The 22529-nt window shown below is 31.9% G+C and overlaps 1 protein-coding gene across 3 annotated transcripts in view; it reads left to right on the forward strand.

Annotated features, from left to right (window-relative positions):
- Positions 1 to 16261, forward strand: part of ZNF280D (zinc finger protein 280D) — a 181943-nt gene extending 165682 nt beyond the window's left edge. The window contains exons 19-20 of one of the 3 annotated variants that reach the window (XM_011363437.1): positions 11981 to 12033; positions 14310 to 16256. In XM_011363437.1, coding sequence (XP_011361739.1) covers positions 11981 to 12033; positions 14310 to 14931 — 675 coding nt within the window. In that variant the 3' untranslated portion in view covers positions 14932 to 16256. Of the gene's footprint in view, positions 1 to 11980; positions 12034 to 14309 lie in introns of all 3 variants that reach the window. The other 2 variants (XM_011363435.2, XM_023532562.1) reach the window with 2 other exon arrangements.
- The last annotated feature ends 6268 nt before the right edge of the window (positions 16262 to 22529 follow it).

The following is a 22529-nucleotide window of genomic DNA, read 5'->3' on the forward strand; positions in this document are numbered from 1 at the left end:
CAAATTAGCTCTAGTTTATATTTCTATAAAACTACATGGGATTGATTCTCCATAAACAATTTCTAAGATGTTTGTTTATTTTTTGCTTTTGCTTTGTAACTTTTTCAGACAATTGAGAGTCTCAGTATTGGTAAAATTACTTTTTTTTTTTTTTAATCAAATTAAGAAGTTAAAAGGTTGTGCTAGAATGTTTATCATAAAAACAGTTGTTCATCTGCCCTGCCCTTTTCCATCAAATTGTTAAGAGGTAGCCATTTAATTTGATCTAATATTTATCTTTATATTTCTAAATAATAGAACCGTATTTTGTTTTCTTGATTTTTCATTTTGTTGACACCATGACTGACTTATTATAATTAAGAATTTTCTTTAGACTACCATCCCTGTTTTCCTTTGTCCCCCACCAGTGTCCCAGCCAGGAAAGGAATTAGAGTGAGGCAAGTGAGGCACACATCTTTGGTACAGAATTTATGGGGGCTCCAAAAATTCAGCAATCAGATAAATAATATTTTTTTCACTATTTTAAACAATCAAAATTAATTCAAATAATCAATGATGAACGCAGTATCAAAATTTTAATTAAAGACAAGTTCCAACCCTGTGCTTAGATGACCCTGAGTCATACACGTGGTGGTTGCAGGCACAACCAGGTAAATCTCTCCGTTGCCATTTCTTCTAACAGTCCTTGTTCAGTCATGAGAGAAGTTTACAAGTTGTTTTCATTGTCTATAGCTGCAATCCATAGTACTGCTAAGTAAAAGGGCAAATTTTATTTAATTACATATATATGTTTGCGTGATTTTTATAATATTATGAAGAGCAGTAAGGTAAGTAATATGAATTTTTTAATTAATATATTTGACTTTTCACATGAAATTTGACCAAATATCAAAATTTTCTGAAAAAATAATTTTACCAGGAAATTTTATACTTTCTTATCTTAAAACAGTTGTAGTTTACTATTTTCCACTTCTTTATATTGAAAACATTTTTTTCACTACTTTTCTTTTACCAAATTTGTCTGGAAACCTGGTGTGTAATTTTTTGTTGTTTGTAATCATTGGTTTTTGTATTTTTCATCAAATGTTTATGTATATCTCATTGATAAATATTGTAATTTATATGAATTTTGTTAACTCATAAATTAATTTAATGTTATATTTAACTGAATGTATTAATTAAAATATATTTGAAATTTATATTAAAAATTCTTAAAAACAAATATAGCACCTAAGAAGCCAAGTGGTGCATTGTTCAGAAGAAAATCACATGTAGAAATTGATCGAATTATATAGGACAGTAACACATTTGGCTAGAAAAAAGTAATATTCCAGGTACTTAAAATGATGAAGTCTCTATTTGATACTACTAGAATACATTATTATAAAATCCTGAGTTAAATAATTTTCCTCTAATTGTGAGAAAACAATGAAAACAAAATTAGAAATTAAAAACTTTGGAAGCTACTAAACTTAAGTGTGAGCAAGAAAATAAGATGCCATTTGAAGTAAATTTTAATAATTTTTTTTTATCATGGCCACCTACTTCTGATAAACTAAAAATGATTTTAATGGAGTATGGGCCCATCCAAGGACAAGAGATAGATTTTAGAGTATCTGTTTCAAATAATGGGCAAAGATTTTCAAAAGATTGGTCATTTTAAAAATGATCTAATGGTGAGTTGATTTATTGTAAATAGCTCATTTTTTCCAAAGAATCCTCGTCTTTATTTTGTTCACCATGCATACTTTTAAGCAATAATACAACTGAATCAAATATTTGCAACTTAAAAAATGGTTTCAAATATTGGAAAAATTTGAACAGAAGTTATGATCACAAAATTCTGTATTTCATCATGATGGTTTTTAAAAATTGAAGTGTTTTAAAAGTCAAAAATCAATATATAAAAATATTGCATTTCTGTACACTAATAATGCACTATCAGACAGAGAAATGAAGAAAACCATCCATTTACAATTGCATCAAAAAGAATAAAATACTTAGGAGTAAATTTAACCAAAGAGATGAAAGATCGGTACACTAAAAGCTAGAAGACATTAATGAAAGAAATTGAAGAAGACACGAGTAAATGGAAAGGCAGCCCAAGCTTATGAATTGGAAGAATTGAAATTGCTAAAAATTTAATTAGATACACATACAATATCAATAAATTGTAATATAAAAATAAGTATTTTTTGAGTCTTCTAAAACTGGTTAACAAAGTGGTATTCAGGACTTTATTATAATACCAGGCAAAGTAGCATCCTATAAAATACGTTTCAGTAAGCTGAAGTTAATTTAAAATTATTAAAATTGAAAACAATAAAAAGAGAATTAGATTTTGAAAATATTATTGATGTTTGATTCCATTAAAGCCAGTAAAGTGATAATAAATTCTGGTTTTGGTAGAAATAAAATATTTAAACTTAAACTACTGTTGTGAGTTCAGTATACCAACTTTTCAATTTTTCAATTACTTTCTGGGTAGTATCCTTTTCCTAGGATTCTGGGAAGATGGCAAAGTAGGAAGCACCAGAAATCTCTCTCCTCAACTAGACAACAGTTGTACCAGCAGAATCTGCCTGATGTACGTATTTTGGAATTCTATAGACTCTGCTGAAGGCTTGCAACTTCCAGGGAAAGATTTAGGCAGTAAATTGCATTTAACACAATAGCAGCTACCCATCACCCACCCCTAGCAACATGGCAGGAAGCTGTGCATGTGGAACATCAGGAACATCTTGCCCACTGCCTATGGGAGCTAAGGTGGGCAAAAAGGACCATGTCCTCCAAATATTGGAGTCCTGTGCTCTTATCACTGATTGTTACTTCTTATCACAGAGTTACAGACAAAGAGCTGGAATGACTTCCAGGGGATTTAAAAAGACAGTGTTCCTCACTCCTATCTTTTATTTTTTGCTTTTTCCCCTTTCTGGAGCCAGACATTAAAGATTAGGACCTTAAAAAACAACTGCATGTATGGGTGAAATTAGAAAGTGATTGCATATACTCAGGGAAAGACTCAGAAAAAACCTTAGAAGACCTTAAGTTTACAGCTTTGGATAGAGGCAGCCTATAACAATAGGAAAATGAATAAAAAATAACAGCAAACGCTTGGGAAGAAGAATCCAATTCTCAGAGTTACTACATTATTAAATTCAAATGTCTAGTATTCAGCAAAAAATCACAAGGCATACAAACAGTCAAGTATGGCCCATTCATTCAGAGAGGAAATAATCAGCATGAACTCTTGCTGAAAAAGACCAAATGACAGATATACTAGACAAAGATGTTAAAACAACTGTCTTAAATATGCCTAAAGAACTGACGGAATATGTGAGGAAAGTCAAGAAAACAATTTGTGAACAAAATGGAAGCCATAATAAAGAGAAGTCCTAAAAAAAAAAAAGAAAAAGAAAAGAAATTCTGGAGTTGAAAAATACAATAACCGAAAATAAAAACTTCACTAGAAGGATTCAAAGGCAAATTTGATCAGACAGAAGAAAGAATTAGCAAACTTGAAGATAGAACAATGGCAATAATATTGAGTTTGAGTAACAGAAAGAAAACATTAGAGAACTATGAACAGAGCCTAAGAGAGCTGTGGGACACCATCAAGCAGACGAATTTTCACATCATGGGAGTCCCAGAAGGAGGAGAGAGAGAAATGGGCAGAGAGGATATTTGAAGAAATGACTGAAAACTTCCCAAAGTTTGATGAAAGAAATGAAAATAAACATCCAAGAAACATAATGAACTTCAGGTAAGATGACATCAAAAAGACCCATACTAAGACACATTATAATCAGACTTTCAAAAGGTAAAGAGAGTATCTTGAAAGCAGCGATAGAGAAATGAATCACCACGTATAAGGGATCCTAAATAAGACTTTCAGATTTCTTATCAGAAACTTTGGAGGTCAGAAGGCAGTGGGCCAGTATATTGAGAGTGGTTAAAAAAAAAACACAAAACCCTCAAGAACCCTATATCTGGCAAGTCTGTACTTCAAAAGTGGAGGAGAAATTAAGAGTCTCACATAAGCAAAATCTGAAGGAGCTTGTGATCACTAGACCTGCCCTGTGAGAAATACTCAAGGAAGAAATTGCAAGCTGAAATGAAAGGACACTACACACTAACTCAAAGCTGGATGGAGAAAGAAATAAAGATCTCAATAAAGTTAAGTACGTGGGCAGTTATGAAAGCTAGTACTGTTGTAACAATGGTTTGTAGCTGTACTTTTTGTTTTCTATGTGAGTTAAGATATGAATACATTTAAAGAAAAAAAATTATTAGCTAGTTTACTGTAATTTTGGTTTGTAACTCCAGATCTTGTTTCCTACATAATTTAGGAAACTTGCATTTTAAAAAATTATTAGTCTATGCTTTGAGACACACAGTGAATAAAGCTGTAATTTTGTGACATCAACAATTGAAAGGGGCGGGGACAGAGTTGTAATGGAGCAGAGTTTTTTTGTTATTGAAGTTAGGCTGGTACAAATTCAAATTAGAGTGTTATAACTTTAGGATGTTCAGTGTAATCCCCATGGTAACTGTGAAGAAAATAGCTATAGAATATACAGAAAGACAAATGAGAAAGGAATTTAAATATTTCACTACAAAAATCAGCTAAATACGAAAGAATGCAGTATTCCAGGAAATGAGGGTCAAAATAGCTCAAAGGGGTATAGAAAACAAATAGCACAATGACAGAAGTTAAGTCCCTTCTTATCAGCAATTAACTTAAATGTAATAGATTAAATCCAATCAAAAGACAGATTGATAAAATGGATAAAAACACATGATCCAACAACATGCTGTCTATAGGAGACTCATTTGAGATCCAAAGATAAGTTGAAAGTGAGGGAATGAAAAAGATATTCTATACAAATAGTAACCAAAATAGCAGGGTGGCTTTACTAATATCAGACCAAATATACATTAAATTAAAGTTTCCAAGAGAAAAATAAAAGGACTTTTATATTGATAAAAATTTCTGTACAGTAAGAAGATATAACAAATACAAACACTCAAGCACCTAATGACGGATCACTAATATATATGAAGCAAAAACTGACAGAATTGAAGGGAAAAATATATTACTCTACAGTAAAGGTTGCAGACATCGGTACCCAACTAATAATAATAGGTAGAACAATCAGACAAAAGGTAAGGAAATAGACTTAACATAATAAACCAACTAGATCTAACAGACATAGAACACTCTACCCAGCTACAGCAGAATACACATTCCTCTCAGGTTCATCTGGGACATTTTCTAGGCTACACCATATGTTAAACCACAAATTAAGTCTCAGTAGATTTAAAAAGATCATATGCAGACTCTTTCCTTTCACCACCTCGAGATGAAATTCAAGATCAACAACAAAAGGAAAACTGGAAAATTCACAAGACTATGGAACTTAAAGAACACACTTTAAAACAACCAGTGGATCAAAGAAGAAATCACAAAGAAAATTAGAAAATACTTGGATAAGAATGAAAATAAAACTAACATACTAAAGCTTGTGGGATGTGTTTTGCAGAAATAGAAAAATTCATCCTTACATTTATACGGAAACTCAACGGACCTTAAATAACCAAAACAATTTTGAAAAAGAACAAAGCTGGAGTACTCACACTTTCTGATTTCTAAACTTAATACAAAGCTATAGTAGTCAAAACAGTGTGGTATTGGCATAAATAGACACATAGACCAATGGAATAGAACAGAAAGCCAAGAAATAAACTCTTACATGTATGGTCAAAACGGTTTTTGACAAGGGGGCCGAGACCAACTTTTCAACAGATGACGCTGGGAAAACTGGATATTCCCATGCAAAAGAATGAATTCGGACCCTTACTTGATACCAGTATAAACATTAACTCAAAATGGATCAAAGACCTCAACTAATAAAACACTTAGAAGAAAACAGAAAAAAGCTTCATAACATTGGATTTGGTTAATGATTTCTTGCATATCACATCAAAGGCACAGGTAACAAAAGAAAAGTAGACAAATTGAACTTAATGAAAATTTTAAATTTTTATACATCAAAACACCCTATTAGAATAAAAGGGCAACTCAACAGAATGAGAGAAAATACTTACAAATCATATATCTGCTACGAGGTTAATATCTAGTATATGTAGGGAACTCCTGAAACTCAACAACAACAAAACCTGATTCAAAACTGGGCAAAGGACTTGAATAGACATTTCTCTAGAGAAGGTATACAAATGGCCAATAAGCACATGAGAAGATGAATAACATCACCAATCATTAGGGAAATGCAAATCAAAACTATAATGAGATGCACCTCACCTATTAGGCTTGAGGATGTAGAGAAACTAGAACTCTTGTACTGTTGATAGAAATGTAAAATGGGACAGCCACTATGGCAGTTTAAAGAACATGGCAGTCAAAAATGTATATGATCCAGCAATTCCACGTCTGCGTATATACCCAAAGAAATTTAAAGCAAGGACTCAAAAATAATACTTGTACACCCATTTTTATAGCAGCTAGTTTCACAGTAGCTAAAATATGGAAGTAACCTAAGTGTTCATCAGTGGATAAATGAATGAGCAAAATGTAGTAAATACATAAAATGGAATATTATTCACCCTTAAAAAGGAAGGAAATTTGCAATATGCTACAGCATGGATGAACCTTGAGGACATTATGCTAAGTGAAATAAACCAGTCACAGAAAGACAGATACTGTATGATCCCACTTATATGAAATATCAGAGTAGTCAGAATCATAAAGACAGAGTATAGTCCAGTGGTGGCTGCCAGGGTCTGCGGTGAAGGGAGAATAGGGAGTTGTTTGATGAGTACAGTTAGTTTTACAGGATCAAAAATGTTATGGGAATAGTGGTTGTGATGGTTATACAACAATGTGAATATTGAATACCACTGAACTGTACAGTTAAAAATGGTTAAGCTGGTAAATTTTATATGTATTTTATCACAACAAAAAATATTCAAAAACTTGTATATAAGGGTGTACAATTTTCCTTTACTTCAGGGTCCAATATGGCTTGACATAGCACTAATTTCAGTATAGTTACATCACAGGTTTTGAGACTATTCTGAGCCAGGAAGTGTATTATGATTTTCTTTATCTCATTTTATATTTCTGGAGTTATATATCTTTTTTATTCATTTGTTTAGTTTTATGTGCACCTTATGCTTTTATTTTTTAATGTTGGGCTTTGTCTGTTTTAGAAGTATTCTTTCCAAATGTTCACACGCTCAAAAAAATTGTTGGAGCGTCTGGAGAGCTCTTCTCAGACCTGCTTCAATTTATTTGTTTGTTATTAAATTTATTGGGATGATATTAGTTAAATTATATAGATTTCAACTGTACACTTCCATAATATATCATCTGTATATTGCATGTGTGTTCACCACCCAGAGTCAAATCTCCTGAGACCCCTTTTACCCTTATCTACCTTCCTTTCTTTCTCTCTGGTAACCACTAAACTGTTGTCTCTATGAGTTTTTGTTCATTTGTTTGTCTTGTTTGTTGCTTTCAGTTTTATGTATCACGTATTAGTGAAATATTATGATTCTCAAAATTTTCTGTGATTTATTTCGCTTAGCATGATAATATTATTATCCATCCATGTTGTCACAAACAGCAGTTATTTCATCTTATGGCTGAGTAATATTCCATCATATATATATGTACCATATCTTTTTTATCCAATCTTCTATCAAAGGACACTTCAGTCATTTCATGTCTTGGCCACCGTGAATCATGCTACAGTGAACAGTGGGGCGCATATATCTTTATGGATAATGGTTTTCAAATATGGGAAGTAGATAACGTGCTTCAGTTTAAACTAGTCACTAACAAAGCCTTTTTGTTGTATCAGGATTTTCCTTTGTCACTTTCTTGTTGGATGTCCTGATCTCTGAACCATGAGTTCTCTTTCCTTGATTTACTCCTTATTTTGATGAAACGTGCATTTCCAAAGGGGTACATCTTTTTTCACTCCTTGTATATCTAAAGCTATGTTTACTTGAATGATAGTGCAGCTGAAATGTATTGAAAACAATATACAATGCAGTTTTGAAAGTATTGTTTTTGGTAACTGATGCCATTCTTGCTCCAGTTTCTTTGTGTTTAGGTTATTTTGTTCTTTCTGGCAATTTAATGATTATCTCTTCTGTTTTGAAATATTCACAGTGATATGTTCACCTGTTGTCCTTTTTTCATTCATTATGGTAGGCATTAGACAAACCTTTGTAATCGAGATATTTCTGTTTGGGAGAAGTTTTTTTTTGTATTCTTTGGTAAACTGTCAATGTCATTTTCTCTGTTCTCTTTTTGGAAACTCCAGCTGATCTGACATTGTAGTTCCTACATCAGCTCCTCTGATTGTATGATATTTTCTTTTTTTCTTTCATTTTTTGTCTTTTTAGTTTAATCTTTTAAAAAATATTTTCTAAAAATTATTTTAGTTGCCATATATTTAATTTTGAAGAGTTCTTTAATTTTTTTTATTTGTTCTTCACTTGTTCTGTTTTCACAGTTTTCGTTCTTGTTTAATGAATGTAATAACATCTCATACCTCTCTGGGGACATTAAATTTGTATTAATTGTATATTTTTTCCTTTTGTTTCTAGAAATGTCTCCGATGTCCCCAAGCTCCTTGTTTTATTTTTTTTTTGTTGCTTTTGATCTTTCTGATGTTAAAAGGTGTCTTCAGTTGTGTGGTTGGTGATCTTTGGCTATTCATAAACAGTAAAGAATGAAGCACTAATAGGTTCACTGAAAACCATATGGTTTTGGATGAAGATAAGGCTGTTTTACATAGCCATACAGGTTGTGCACTGCAGAACTCCAGAGGGCACTATTTACACATACCCCTTAGTACTCTAAAAAATTATCGATATTTACCATATTAGAAATTAAAATTGTGAAATTTTTAAAATAGTTATTTAAAAACAATAACAGCCCCCATATGTTAACATAAAGAACATTTTTTTGCTGAGAAATAATTATTTACCAAACTTAGAAGAATGGCATTATTTTCCACTTTTTCATATCACTTTAAATGTCTAGTTAAATAGAAGAAAACTGGATTCTTTTGTTTCTACATTCAGTCATTTGTGATACACTATTTTGGTTGAAATATATGAAGAATGTGAAGCCTCATACAGTCTTTTAATAATATTTTCAGATAATTCTGATTATTCTCCTTTGGTATTACATCAAAAGTAGACAAGTGAAAGTTTTGTTGCAGTGTGGAATCACTGAACTTTTTGTACTTCGTACATTAAAATCCATTATTCTCTTTTACGCTTTGATTGGAGCTTTTATCCATGGATGATTTTATGTCAGGCCTTGATTACTTTTAAAATATTGGATCACCGAGTTACTTAAATCTTCCAACTGTTGACATGTTTCATTACATAATATTAAGATTATTAATTTCATTGATGGTAAATACAAGTTTTCCTAAAATTTAACTTTTGCTTGAATTTTACTATGGGCAGCAAGTACTGTCAGTTGTTTGATGTGATAGGCTCACTTTGTCAATTTTCACAAAAACATCTACTAAATAACCAAGTCTAAATGCCCATAGTTTTACAGTCATTCTTTAAAATAAAAGTGATGTTAAATGAAAAAAAGTGTGGCTAAGTTCAGCTCACAACTCAATCAGCGACCCCAGTGTTTTCAATATGCAAATATAGTGCTCTAGATATCCATCATATTTCATCACATAGAATGTTAAAAGAACATAAACTCAAGGATTGATATATAATAAAATAAATTTTACTGTTGGTGTATGCTGATGAAGAATATAATGATTATAGTACTATTTTGGTTTGGTGCCACTCCCTTGATTTAAGATGCAGGGTTTTTATCCACCACCGCTTTTGTTTTAAACTCATGTGCCTCCTGAAAGTGTCTTGGAGCTCCCAGGTGTCTGTGAACCACACCTGGAGAACTGCTGGCATGAATTATTATGTGAAGGTTGCCTCCTGAATTAGTGCACTCTACAACCTACACAGACTACATGAGAGTTGCTTAAACTTCAACTTAGGAAAATCAGGTGCTCAGCTGACTGATTCTTTGGTAGGGAGGATGCTCTCAAAGTCATTATGGGAAATCTTTTCTTTGGGGCTGGTAATTTTCTCAAAAGAGAAACTCTTCTAGATTCCAGTTGGGGGTGTTGGGATGAAAACTGATTCCTCTGGTTGCTGGCATTCTGGGATCCAGACAGGAAGAGGGACTGTGGATCCCTTTACTCAGTTTTGGACTTTTACTGAAATATTTTGTTTTCTCTCAGTACCTCATGCCTTCCCTTCGTTGTTCCTGGTGTTCACAAGTTTAGATTGTCTCCAGTTCAGAGTTAAACCTTTAGCCTCTGTGGTAGAGTAAAGGATAGGTACTTGTTGTGTGAGTTGTAGAAAGAACATTTAGATTTCCTAGCAGTGCTTGTGCTTCATTTTTACCTTTTATGTACTGTTTGTTGTACTGAATTCCGCCAAATACCAGATCTCTTAAGTTCCTTGAGCAAATTGATTCTCTTCTTGCACTCCCCACTCAGACATTTCATTGTACCTTCCTCCACATTGTGAAGTCAATTTTCACTCCTCTAGCCACTTTCTTTCTAAAAATTTGTTGAAATCTGACAGTCTGCTGTGGTGTTTTCTTGGTCTTTATGAGTGAAAATGTTTTATTTCTTTGCCTTCATTTTAGCAGCATTTTGGGAAAGTGAGAAAATAAATGTGTGTGATTAATACCATTATCAATTTCACAGACTTGAGTCAATCACTATAATGGTTAAGAGCTAGACTTAGATTTGAATCTTCACCACTTATCATTGTATTGCTTTGGGTTCTCTACTTAACCCATGCAGTCTTATTTCTCACTTAAAAAAAAAATGGTGTTTATGATATCTAATATAAGAGTTAAGTGAGATAGTGAATGTAAAGTTCTTGACATACTACATGCATCATATGTACTCAATAGTTGGCAATTCTAATAATTGCAGTTGTAATAAACTGGTCTCTGGCTTACTGAAGTTTTACTGTATTCTTTTCTATGCATAAATGATTTGAAATAAGTGAAATATTTGTCTGTCATTCAGTATTATTTAGTTTGACAGCAGAAGGGTTACCATGACTCTATATATGAAGTGTTCATTTCAGAAATGTTTTTAAGTGTCTGTACTTAATATGTTTCTATAAAATACTGTGAATACAACTTGTTCAGATTTAAGTTGTATTTTACTGGTTTTCAATTCAAGTACAATTGACCCTTGAACAACATGGGGCATTGAACTCCACACAGTTGAAAATTCACGTGTAACTTTTGACTTCCCAAAAACCTAACTGCAGCACAGTTGCCTCTAGGTATTTGCAAGGGATTGGTTCTAGGACCCTACCCACATGGATACTAGACTTCATGGATACTCAAGTTTCTTATATAAAATGGCATAGAATAATGCATACAGTTGGCCCTCAGCATTGATAGCTTCCCAACTGCAGGTTGAAAATACTGTTTTCAGTCCAAGGTCAGTTGAATCCTTGGATGCAAAACCCAGGGACACAGAGGGCCAACTGTATATTTATTGACAAAAATCTGTGTATAGGTAGACCTGCACAGTTCAACCCATGTCATTCAAGGCTCAGCTGTGATTGTATTTAAGGCCCATATTTGAAACAGTTTAAAGAAAGCAGGTATGTTATAACTGGATAACTGTTTTTGTGACCTTGATTCAGAAACTTTTGGTATGAAGAACTTCTTGTAAGTTTCTTTAAAAAGAATTTTTTAAATCATACTTTTGATTATGAGAATTATTCTAGTATATACTTTAAGAAATTGTTTTTCTAGTTCTTTTGCTTTATAAGATTGCACACTTAAATTCCTTTTATCCAGAAAGTTTAGTATAATAAAAAATAGTTGGCTTTAATCTTATCCATGGATATAAAAGAAGAATATTATTAATCATTTCAGGAAATTGCAAGACCTAATATGGCTGAAGAAACAGAAACATCAAATTCTGAAAGGTAAATATGAGGAAAAACTGAATCTCTTGAAATCCAAGTTGAATGACACTTGAGTTGTGTTATTTCAATTAATTGGTAAAGGACTATTTAAACTTATGTATATAATGTTGCTTTTAGTAATGGCTTTTAATTAAAATAAATTTTTGAAATTTTATTTCAACAAGAATATACTACAGATTCTTAGTTTTGAAATACTTTTATACATATAGAATTTTTTAAAGTACTTACTAGTAAGTAAAATGTTAACATATTTTAACTGCCCCTATTAAATGAGAACAATTTCAAGATGCCACAAGTTAAAACATGGGGACAATTATTGCAAATAGGTAATTTTAAAATATATTTTTTAAGTATTTTCAAAAAGCTTTAAAGCTACTTCTGTGGTGGCATTTCAACCTAAAAGTTTCAGAATTTAAGGATTGGTTTTTAAAAATTTAATTCTTAAGCAGAACACTAAAGAACATAAGACATTTTACAATCTTTCTTGATAAAAGAGACTTCAACATTCTAATTAGAACTTTTTTCCAGATAAATTTTATTTTTCTTTTAAATTAAATAATTTCCCCATTTCTATCTTGATGCTGTCTGTTTTACAGTAGGTTGCTTGTTAATCTGATGAAATTAATTAATCTATTGCCTCTAAAAAGCAAATTATGGAATAAGGCCTTATGAAAGTGTTCCTTAGACTTCACTGGAAATTATCTAGCATTTTCTTCACTTAGCATTTTTCCTAGAACACTGAAGGGAACGTTAACTAAAATTTAAAAATTTAGAAAAAACAGACTTGTCATTTTTGTATTATTTAACATTTTCTGTAAATTGTAGTTAGTCTAAGAAGAGCGGAACAAAATTAATAATTATACAAATTTAAATGAGGAAAATGTTATTTTTTGTAGATGATGTAATTGACCTATAAGATCCAAGAAAATGAGCTAAGACTTTATACCAGTAATATGTGATTGATTATAAAATATTATGGACAAAAGAGTTATTTCATAATAATAAAAAAATTAGAAATGTATAACATCTAAATGAAAAAATTTTACTGAGATAGAAAATATATTAATAACTTGCATGATAGGCTATTTTCCAAATTAATTTATGGGTTTAATGAACACTTAGTTGAAAATTCCAATGGGATTTGGTTTGGAAACTGACAAAGTTCAAGATTCATACTTTTCTCTTAATACCATAATTTAATTATTGTTCTGTTGTTAGGTAATAGGTTGTTTCTGCATGCACTATTTAAACATTAACTTAATGAGCATCCTTGTACAAATATCTTTTACATTTTAAAGGATTAAATTTAGGGAGTAAGTAGTCCAGGCAGTTTGCTCTATTAGATAATAAAGTACGTTGTTAATCTGTAATCGTTAAAACTGTGTAGTACTGGCCCAAGAATCGTCTGAAGACAAATCAAAACAAAATACGTTGTCGAGAAACAGTATAAATATGTGAATATAATTTAGTAAATTACAACTATTTGATAATGTTGCTTTAATATTTGGGTAGTTCATTAGGAAAAAGTCTAAATTCCAGGTGGATTAATGTAAGAAATAAGATATATGTAATTATTAAATTTACTTTTGGTAAAATAAACATCTAGGTAGGGGGCCAAAGATCTCCTTAAAAATCTTCTGTTCTAATGTTTTATTATTCACAAAATAGTTTCTGATAATACACTGAGGTAAGAGTAAACACACATACACACTCATATACAAACATACACACCTATGTATGTATGCATGTTGTATATTTACATGTATTTTTCGTTTTTTTAAATTAGGCTATCAAAAATTAGGGAAATGTTTGTAAATACCTGATTTTGCATAAGGAAAGACACACTAACCATAAGAGGATATATAAATTATAAAGGTAAAATAGGTTTTTTTCCATATATATTCATTCCTTATTTAAAACACTCTCAGAAATTAATAAGAATGCATAAATTTTAACTAAAAATAGGCAAGGCTGTAAACAGGTGAAAATGATAACTAGGACTAAAACCAGTTGATAGACTCCCCAGGTCTACTTTTAAATATGTGATTCTATAGTTTTTCACTCTCTTGCCTAGGAAAATGGCTGCTTCCTAAATCATAATATGGACCTGGATTTTTGGATTTATTTTTCTTTTTTGGTGGGCAAGTCTGCCTTGACTTTTTTTTTTTTTTTTTTGCCTTGACCTTTAAAAAATTTTTTAGAGTATATATTTTGATAATGTTCAAAAACATCGTATTATGAAGGAATTGATAATAAATGGGTTTTTTTTTTTTCAGTAAACAAGATAAAGCTTCAGAGGAAGAGAAAATTGGATGTGATGCAAATTCATTTGAAGTCTCATCAGCAACAAAAAGTGAAGAAAGTATAATAGTTTCGCATAAGGAAAATGATACCTGTCTTGAAGACAAGGAAACTGGCTCAAAGAATATCTTCAGTTATGATTCAAATATTGGTGAAGATAAAGTGGAAAAGGAAAAACAAGTAGAACACATTTGTCAGGAAACAGAATTGAAGATGTGCCAGAGTTCAGAAAACATAATTTCATGTGATGAGATTAAAGATCACAAGTCCAGTAAAGCTAGGTTTTCTTCAAAGAATATTAAGGATTTACGGTTAACATCTGGTGATGTTAGAATTGATCAGTTTTTGAGAAAAAGAGATGAACCTGAATCTGTTAGTTCTGATGTTAGTGAGCAAGGCAGTATTCATCTGGAACCTTTAACTCCATCAGAGGTACTTGAGTATGAAGCCACAGAGATTCTTCAGAAAGGCAGTGGTGATTCTTCAGCCAAGACTGATGAAGTAGTGTCTGATCAAACAGATGATGTTTCTGGAGGAAATAGCCCTAGCACAACAGAGACAACAGTAGACCTGGCAGATGAAAAAGAAAGAAGTTGAAATTAGTTAAGTCATTCTAAGTTTTAGTGTACCAACGATAAGAGCATTTGGAACAGTGCTATCAGGTGAGCTCAGTGGTGCTGTTATAGATAGAGTTCAGAAATAGAAAAATGTGAGGGAGGCCATTCATACACTTTACCTGTATGTTCAACCTAAGTTATTAAAGAAATCAATTCACCAATAATAGCATGATTAGAATGGATTTCCAGGAGGTTTTAAAACATGAGTAGGATTTTAATGAAAGTTAAGTTCACAATGGAAAAGGCTTCTTTTAACAGTCCTTAAAGAAATGGAACTTGGTTTCCAATATGAATTGATTATTAGAATATTACTTATATTTACAAAGCATTGAAAATTCCATCAATCCTAAGCTAAAAATCCATATTACCTATATAGCCTTCTCAATTAACTTAAAAGAGATTTGGAAACCACATAACTTTTGGGAATAATTGACTTAAAATAATGTCTAATTGGCATTGTTAATAAAGGCTTTATTTTAAGTATGATATTGGTAAATGGAGCATGCTTAGAGTGTTAAATAATTAACGAGAATTTGGATGAACATAAACTTAACTTTGGATTTAATATAACATTCCAGACTGTCAGAAGCATGTAAACAGAATATTTGAATCTATGTACCTCCATACAAGTGTTAGCCTGCCAGGCTGTAAGCTTACCTTAATTAAACTTTCAGTGAAAGTGAAATTATTAAAATATAAATTTATATTTGTGCTATTTGTCAGTGTGTAAGCTGTGCAGAAATCCCTTGATGTATTAGTTGTATAAAGTAGAAACCCATTGTTGAAACTCCTGTAGCTATTACGCTTTTAATACTGTTTTAATGATCTTTAGAAATAGACCCATAAAAATGGTCTGGAAACCAAACCAAAGTATGGCATAATGTAGATACTGTAAAGCAGTAAACTGAAAACATGTCCTGGCATGAATTCAGCGATGTTTAAGTGACTTTTTCTTTAATTGTAAAATAGAAACTTCAAATGGGACCTAAAGCAGTGATGTAAAAAATTGGTTTGGGATATTTAGTCTAATTTATCCATAAGATGGCTGCTAAATTGATTTTTCAGTTGTTTTTTTATCATCTAGAAAATTATAGATCTAGAAGTGAATAATATGAATAACGGTAGTTTGCTTTGAAGTACTAATAAACTTTTATTTAAATCGCTACATTTTTACTTCTTAACATGTGCTTTGAATTCTTAAATTTTATTTCACTGAATGTTAAGTGTTTTAAATGGCTATTAAAATTCTGCTGTATATAGTAGTTTTTGAGTAAATATTTGCAATAAAAATCTGTCCTTGAATAATTTTATTTTTCAGAAAACTGCTTGAGTCGGATTACCTTTGGCGCCTTTAGAAACTATTCTTGTTCAAGGAAATTTCATTTTAAAGTTAGTGGTAGGATTTCATTCTGTATTCTTTAATTGATGCATGATTTATTTTAAATTAGTAAAAGTACAGGGAAAATACTGCTAATATTTACAGATAATAGATTTGCTTTATAAATTCTTTCATTTCAAGAGAAATATTATAGTTTTTTATCTGTTTGGTAAATTAAAGAGGCTAAATGGGCAAAATATATTATTGACTTATTTTCTTGAATATTTGGGGGTGAGGGTGCAAATATTTTTGTCTTTCCTGCTCCCAAGAAAAAATAGGGAGAGAAGGACATATTAGCTGTCACCCTTTGCCTTGTTGAAACATAAATCAATAGCAGAGAAAATTTCAGGAGTAATTTAAATCTTAGAAGAGCAGGGAGTAGGAAAAAAATCTGTGTAAGGACCGCTTTCTGAATCTCATTCAATTAATCGCCAAGCCTATGCTACAAAACCCTAGAGCACTGTTCCAGAATAAGTCTCCGAGTGATACTAATTAATCCCTTTTGAGCTTTGGGTTGTCCTTTCTCTTGTCCCTATATACCTTTAGAGTACTGTCATTCAAAGTAGCTAATCAATGAACTGTATATACCTTTTCACTATGAGAAGAGGAAGCTCCACCAGACTATAAGTTCTTCATTGAGAAAGTCTGGCAGTGAAAACAAAAAAGTAGTTGAAATAAACATTGTACTTGGTAACATAATTGGTTTATGTTCTCACATGATATCCTTATATCTGATCAGGAACAAACAATTCAGGATGCAAACCAAACCTTTGCATTAGCAGTGCTTTCGAACAGTGGTCTGCAAGCTTAGAAATTTCTGTTTGGGGCCAGATACTAATTGTGGGCCATGTGGTCACAATTACTCAAGTCTTCCATTTAGCATGAAAGCAGCTATAGGTGATATGTAAATAATAGCCTGTTTGTGTTTTGGTAAAACTTTATTTACAAAAACAATGTTGGCTGGATTTGGCCCATGGATACTGTAGTTTGCCTACTCCTGCTTTCGAATGTTTAGACACCCTGGATATGACTATGAAAGCCAGAATCACTTTAGTGACTCTTTTGCCTAACAACTACTAAGGTGCCTTACTATATTAGAGTTCTCTGTTACCTAGCAATAGAATTATGGATTAAAAGTACAATTCAGTGACATTAAGAAGCATATTGATTTGTTGGGATGCACTTCTAATTTACATTGACAATCTAAATGCCATATTTATTTGTGTTTCTTTCCCTTTGCATCTCTCCAATGTTTTAGGAGGAAATTGGAATTGTTTCACGTTATAACGTTTTCAAGAGCTATTCTAAACATTTTTTTTAAAGGAACTGACAAGATATGAGTTACCTTGTTTTGGCTGTAAGTAAAAGATAAGGAAATCAAATACCTGGACAATTATCTGCCTAAGGGTACAAAGCCAAGATTTTAATTCAATTTGATCTGTTTCTAAAGTTATTGTTTTCTGTCATACCTGTAGTTCTCAGCATTTATATTGACTGTTGCTTTTTAAAGCAAATATTTTTTGCAGTTAACCTTCCCATTGATAGTAAAGTTATAGTTTGTTTTATTATTCCTACAGTGACTATATATATGTGGAATGGAGGATTTCTTAACCTAAAGAAAAGGACCTAATCTTTTTGTAAACAGGAATTGAGGAATTTTACCTCACGAAGAGGGATTAGCTAATCATTTTATTAGTAGGAAAGATAGCATGTAATTTAAAGATACACTTTACATAATAAGTATAGAAGTTTTAACATCATTACATTTTTGTAGGTTTTCATAATGTCATTTTTTTACTTCATGGTTGACACAATCATTTTTGTTTCATCAAAATTGTTACTCCAAGACCAATCACTCCTGTCTTCAGTGAAATAGGACTTTTGTATGTATGTAAAAAGGATTGTATTTCATTTTTACTAGATTACTATAACACTGACTTGTTTTTTCAGCAAAGGAATTGCTGAAACAATTTACCTATTTCTAAGATTTAACAGAGAAAACAATTATTTTGTGTTTTAAATGAGGCACACATGCAGTTCCATGTAGACAAAATGAATAATCAAATAGATTTCTAAAACTTATATCAATGTTTAATTTTCAACTTAGCTATAAATTCAGAGATGCTTCATTTAGATCATCTTGTAAGGAAATGAAACATCTGTAGCAAAAACTATAACATCAGGGGCTGAGGTATCCTGGGTGAAATTACTTTTATAGTTAACTAAAGATAACTTTTAATTGCTTGTTAAAAGTATTATAAAATCACCTTCATTATTTAAAAGAAGATACTAAGCATAATTTAGTCTTCTTTGATTACATAGGGTGTCATCATTATGAAGATTATTGGATCAAGCTATAAATGAAGCTGTAGCTGCAGATGTTAATAGCCTGAATAACTGCTGATCACAGAAGTTCCCTTGGATTTTGGTTTCCAGAAAATGCCCCAGGTACATCTGGGGTCATTTGACTTTTCCATATAACAGAATAACTGACTGTGTTACTCACAAATTCAACCTTTTTTTTTTTTAATTGAGGTATAGTTAACATATTAGTTTCAGGTATACAGTGTAATGATTTGGTATTTGTATATATTTGCAAAATGATCACCACAATTAGATCTAATTAGAATCCAACACCATTCCAACGTTATACATAGTTACAGTTTTTTTCTTACAAGAATTTTCAAGATCCACTGTTCTAACTACCTTCAAATATGCGCTATAGTATTATCAACTTTAGTCACCATGCTGTACATTACATCCCTCTCACTAATTTATTTTATAACTGGAAATTTGTATCTTTTGACCTCATCACCTTTCACCCACCCACAGCCCTCACATCAGGCAACCACCAATTGGTTCTCTATATCCATGAGCTCAGGAATTTGTTTTTTTAGATTCCACATAAAGTGCGGTCATGTGGTACTTATCTTTCTCTATCTGACATTTTTCACTAAGCACAATGCCCTCACGGTCTACCCATGTTGCAGATGGCAAGATTTCACTCTTTTTAATGAATGAATAATATTCCACTGTGCATGTGTATATATCACATTTTCTTTAGCTATTCATTCATACTATTTTCCAAAGTGGCTGTACTAATTTACAGTCCCACCAATGGTGCACAAGGGTTCCCTTCATATCCTTGCTAACACCTGTTATTTTTTGTGTTTTTGATAATAGCCATTCTAACAATTGTGAGGTAATATTGTAGTTTGATTTGCATTTCCACGATTCTTAGTGATGTTGAACATCTTTTCATATACGTATTAGCCATCTGTATGTCTTCTTTGGAAAATGTCTCTTCAGATTCTCTCCCCTTGTTTTAATTGGAATGTTTGGGGCAGGAGGGTTGTTTGCCTTTTGCAATTGAGTTGTATGAGTTCTTTTTATATTTCAGGTATTAATCCCTTATCAGATATATGGCTTGCAAATATTTTCTTCCATTCAGTAGGTTGCCTTTTCATTTTTTAATGGTTTCCTTTGCTGTGCAGAAGCTCTTTAGTTCAATGTAGTTCCACTTGTTAATTTTTGTTTTTGTTGTCTTTTGTTTGGTTTCAAATAGGAAAAAACCACCAATTTTTATGTCAAGGAACTTACTGCCTATGTTTTCTTCTAGTTTAATGGTTTCAGGTCTTACATTCAAGTGCTTAATTATTTTGAGATGATTTTTGTATATGGTGTAAGATAGTGGTTCAGTTTCATTCTTTTGCATGTGGCTGTTCAATTTTCCTAACACAATTTATCGAAGAGACTATCCTTTCCCTATTCTATATTCTTGGCTCTTTCGTTGTAAATTAATTGACCATATATGCATGGGTTTATTTTTGGCCTCTGTTCTATTGATCTAGGCATCTGTTTTTATGTTAATACCATACTGTTTTGATAGCTATAGCTTTGTAATAGAATTTGAAATCAGGGAGCATGATGCTTCCAGCTTTGGTCTTTCTCAAGATTCCTTTGGCTACTCGAGGTCTTTTTTTCTTTTTTCTTTTGGTCTGTTCAGGTTCATCAGCCTTTTTTTAAAAAATGGCTCCCCTCGTAAATATTAAAGTAAAACATGCCATTTGTGGAGGATTTTGGAACTATAAACTATAGTTTTAAACTTTCAAAATATTTTATTTTACCCACTGTCTTAAAAATATGACATTAATTGCTCTATATTAGAGGATAACAAACTGTGACCCACAGTTGGCCACCTTTTTCTAAACAAAATTTTATTAGAAAAGAGCCATGTTATTTGTTTATATATTGTCTGTTCTAGCACTACAACAGCACAGTTGTGCACAACAGAGAATGTGTAGCCCATAAGTCTAAAGAAAAAGTTTGTAAACCCCTGCCCTTTATTTTTATATGAGTCTATCATAATTTTATAACTGTTCTTTTATTTTCAGTATTATAAACACTGCAGTGTGAAACTCTTAGTGCATAAATTTTGGTCCACATTTTTTATTACCTGTACTAGAATTCTAAGTGTACGATTGATTAGATTGAAGAGTATTCAGTTTTTAAGTTGAAAAATAAATACCTATACTTATTTTAATTCTCTTACCCATAATACTTATGGAAAGCTTCTTGTCCCAATATAAACTTTTAAGAGTTGTGTTTATTTCTCTAGATTTTTTCTTTTTATAAACAACTTTTTTTAACTGAATGTGATTTTTACTTCTGCTATTCACCAAATATTTCTAGCGTGAAACCCTATGATTTGTTCCCAGCCAGTGAGTTGTGAGTACAAATACATGACTTCTGGTTTGGAGCATTTAATTGTTGACCTGAGATTTCAGAATCCCCATTTCCCTCTGGCATGGTGACTCCTTACATTTGAGATTGTGATTGATCCATCAGGCTGGGTTCCTGAAGGAATATGATCATAGCCTCCCTGTTTATTCACTTGGACATGTAGCATGAGGGAGAAATAAGCATTTGTTTTAATCTACTGCCATTAGGAAATTTTTGTTTCTACAGCATAATCTAGTCTGTCCTGACTGATAAAGGAATTAGCCCTGAAAGTGGAGTGCTGCCATAAAACAAACAAACAAACAACAACAAAACAACTAAATTAAACTATTGCACTGGCTTAGGAAACAAGTGGTGAGGCTGCATGAGGTGATCCACATTCTGTGGTGGAAGATTTGGTAAACTTGTTAGACTTGGAGGACAAATAATATGTTTAATAAAATTGTATCTTTATTGGAAGAGTTTGGATAACAAAATGATAATGCATTTTTTGTTTACTGTATTAGCTGCATTTGACAAGCTGTTTCAAGAAAGAAGTGAACTCAGATGAGAAATTGCAGAATAGCAAATGGGAACAAAAGAGAATAGAAAGGGTCCAGAAATTCAGATACTTGCAGGGTTAGAAGAGGCAACAACTTCTTATCCCCAACTAGTAAAAGAAGAAGGCCTTTACGCAACAAAGCTTTATTAAATCAAAAATACAGACATCACACTAATTATTTAAACTTCTAATTAGGTTAAGAGGAGGCCCTGTAGTTTCTGTGTGGAAATTCCTTCAGAGGAACTTCTTGGGAAATTTATATATTTTTCCAAATCTTAAAAAGTTGGTGAAACAGGAAAAATTATTGTAACTCTCCTGTAAGAATTAAAGCTTAGTAATCAATTTAGAGCCATTACTCGTTTGAAGGAATCCACTGACGTCAAACCCAAAAGAGAGCAGGGAATGCTAACATGAGAAGTCAGAAGTAAGGTCAACATTTCCAGGAACTGGAATGGAAGCACGTAAAAGGGAAGTGGTCACAATCTAATCACTCAGTTTTATCTGTAGCTATGGCCATGCTGAAAGTATGTGTTCATGCACCTGTCTGCGTGAACAGTGAGTTATTCTGTAAGTAAAATAAATATTAGAAGGTCTATATGCATAGTATACTTTATATAAATTCTAGTAATAGTGTTCCAAGGAAACAACGCATCGTGGAAGCAAAATAATTCCTTAAATGGCAATTTTGATTTGTGATTCTGTGTGATGTTGTTACCCTTGATAGGAGATCCAAATGTAACATTATACATTTCCCCCTTATCTGCGGTTTAAGTTACTTGCAGTCACCCATAGTCCAAAAATATTACATGGAAAATTCCAGAAATAAACAATTTATAAGTTTTAAATTGTGTGCTCTTCTGAATAGCCTGATGTAATCTGATGTCATCCTGCTCCATTCCACGAGGACATGAATCATCCC

Source organism: Pteropus vampyrus, unplaced genomic scaffold (genome assembly GCF_000151845.1).
Source record: "Pteropus vampyrus isolate Shadow unplaced genomic scaffold, Pvam_2.0 Scaffold85, whole genome shotgun sequence".
NCBI classification, from domain to species: Eukaryota; Metazoa; Chordata; class Mammalia; order Chiroptera; family Pteropodidae; genus Pteropus; species Pteropus vampyrus.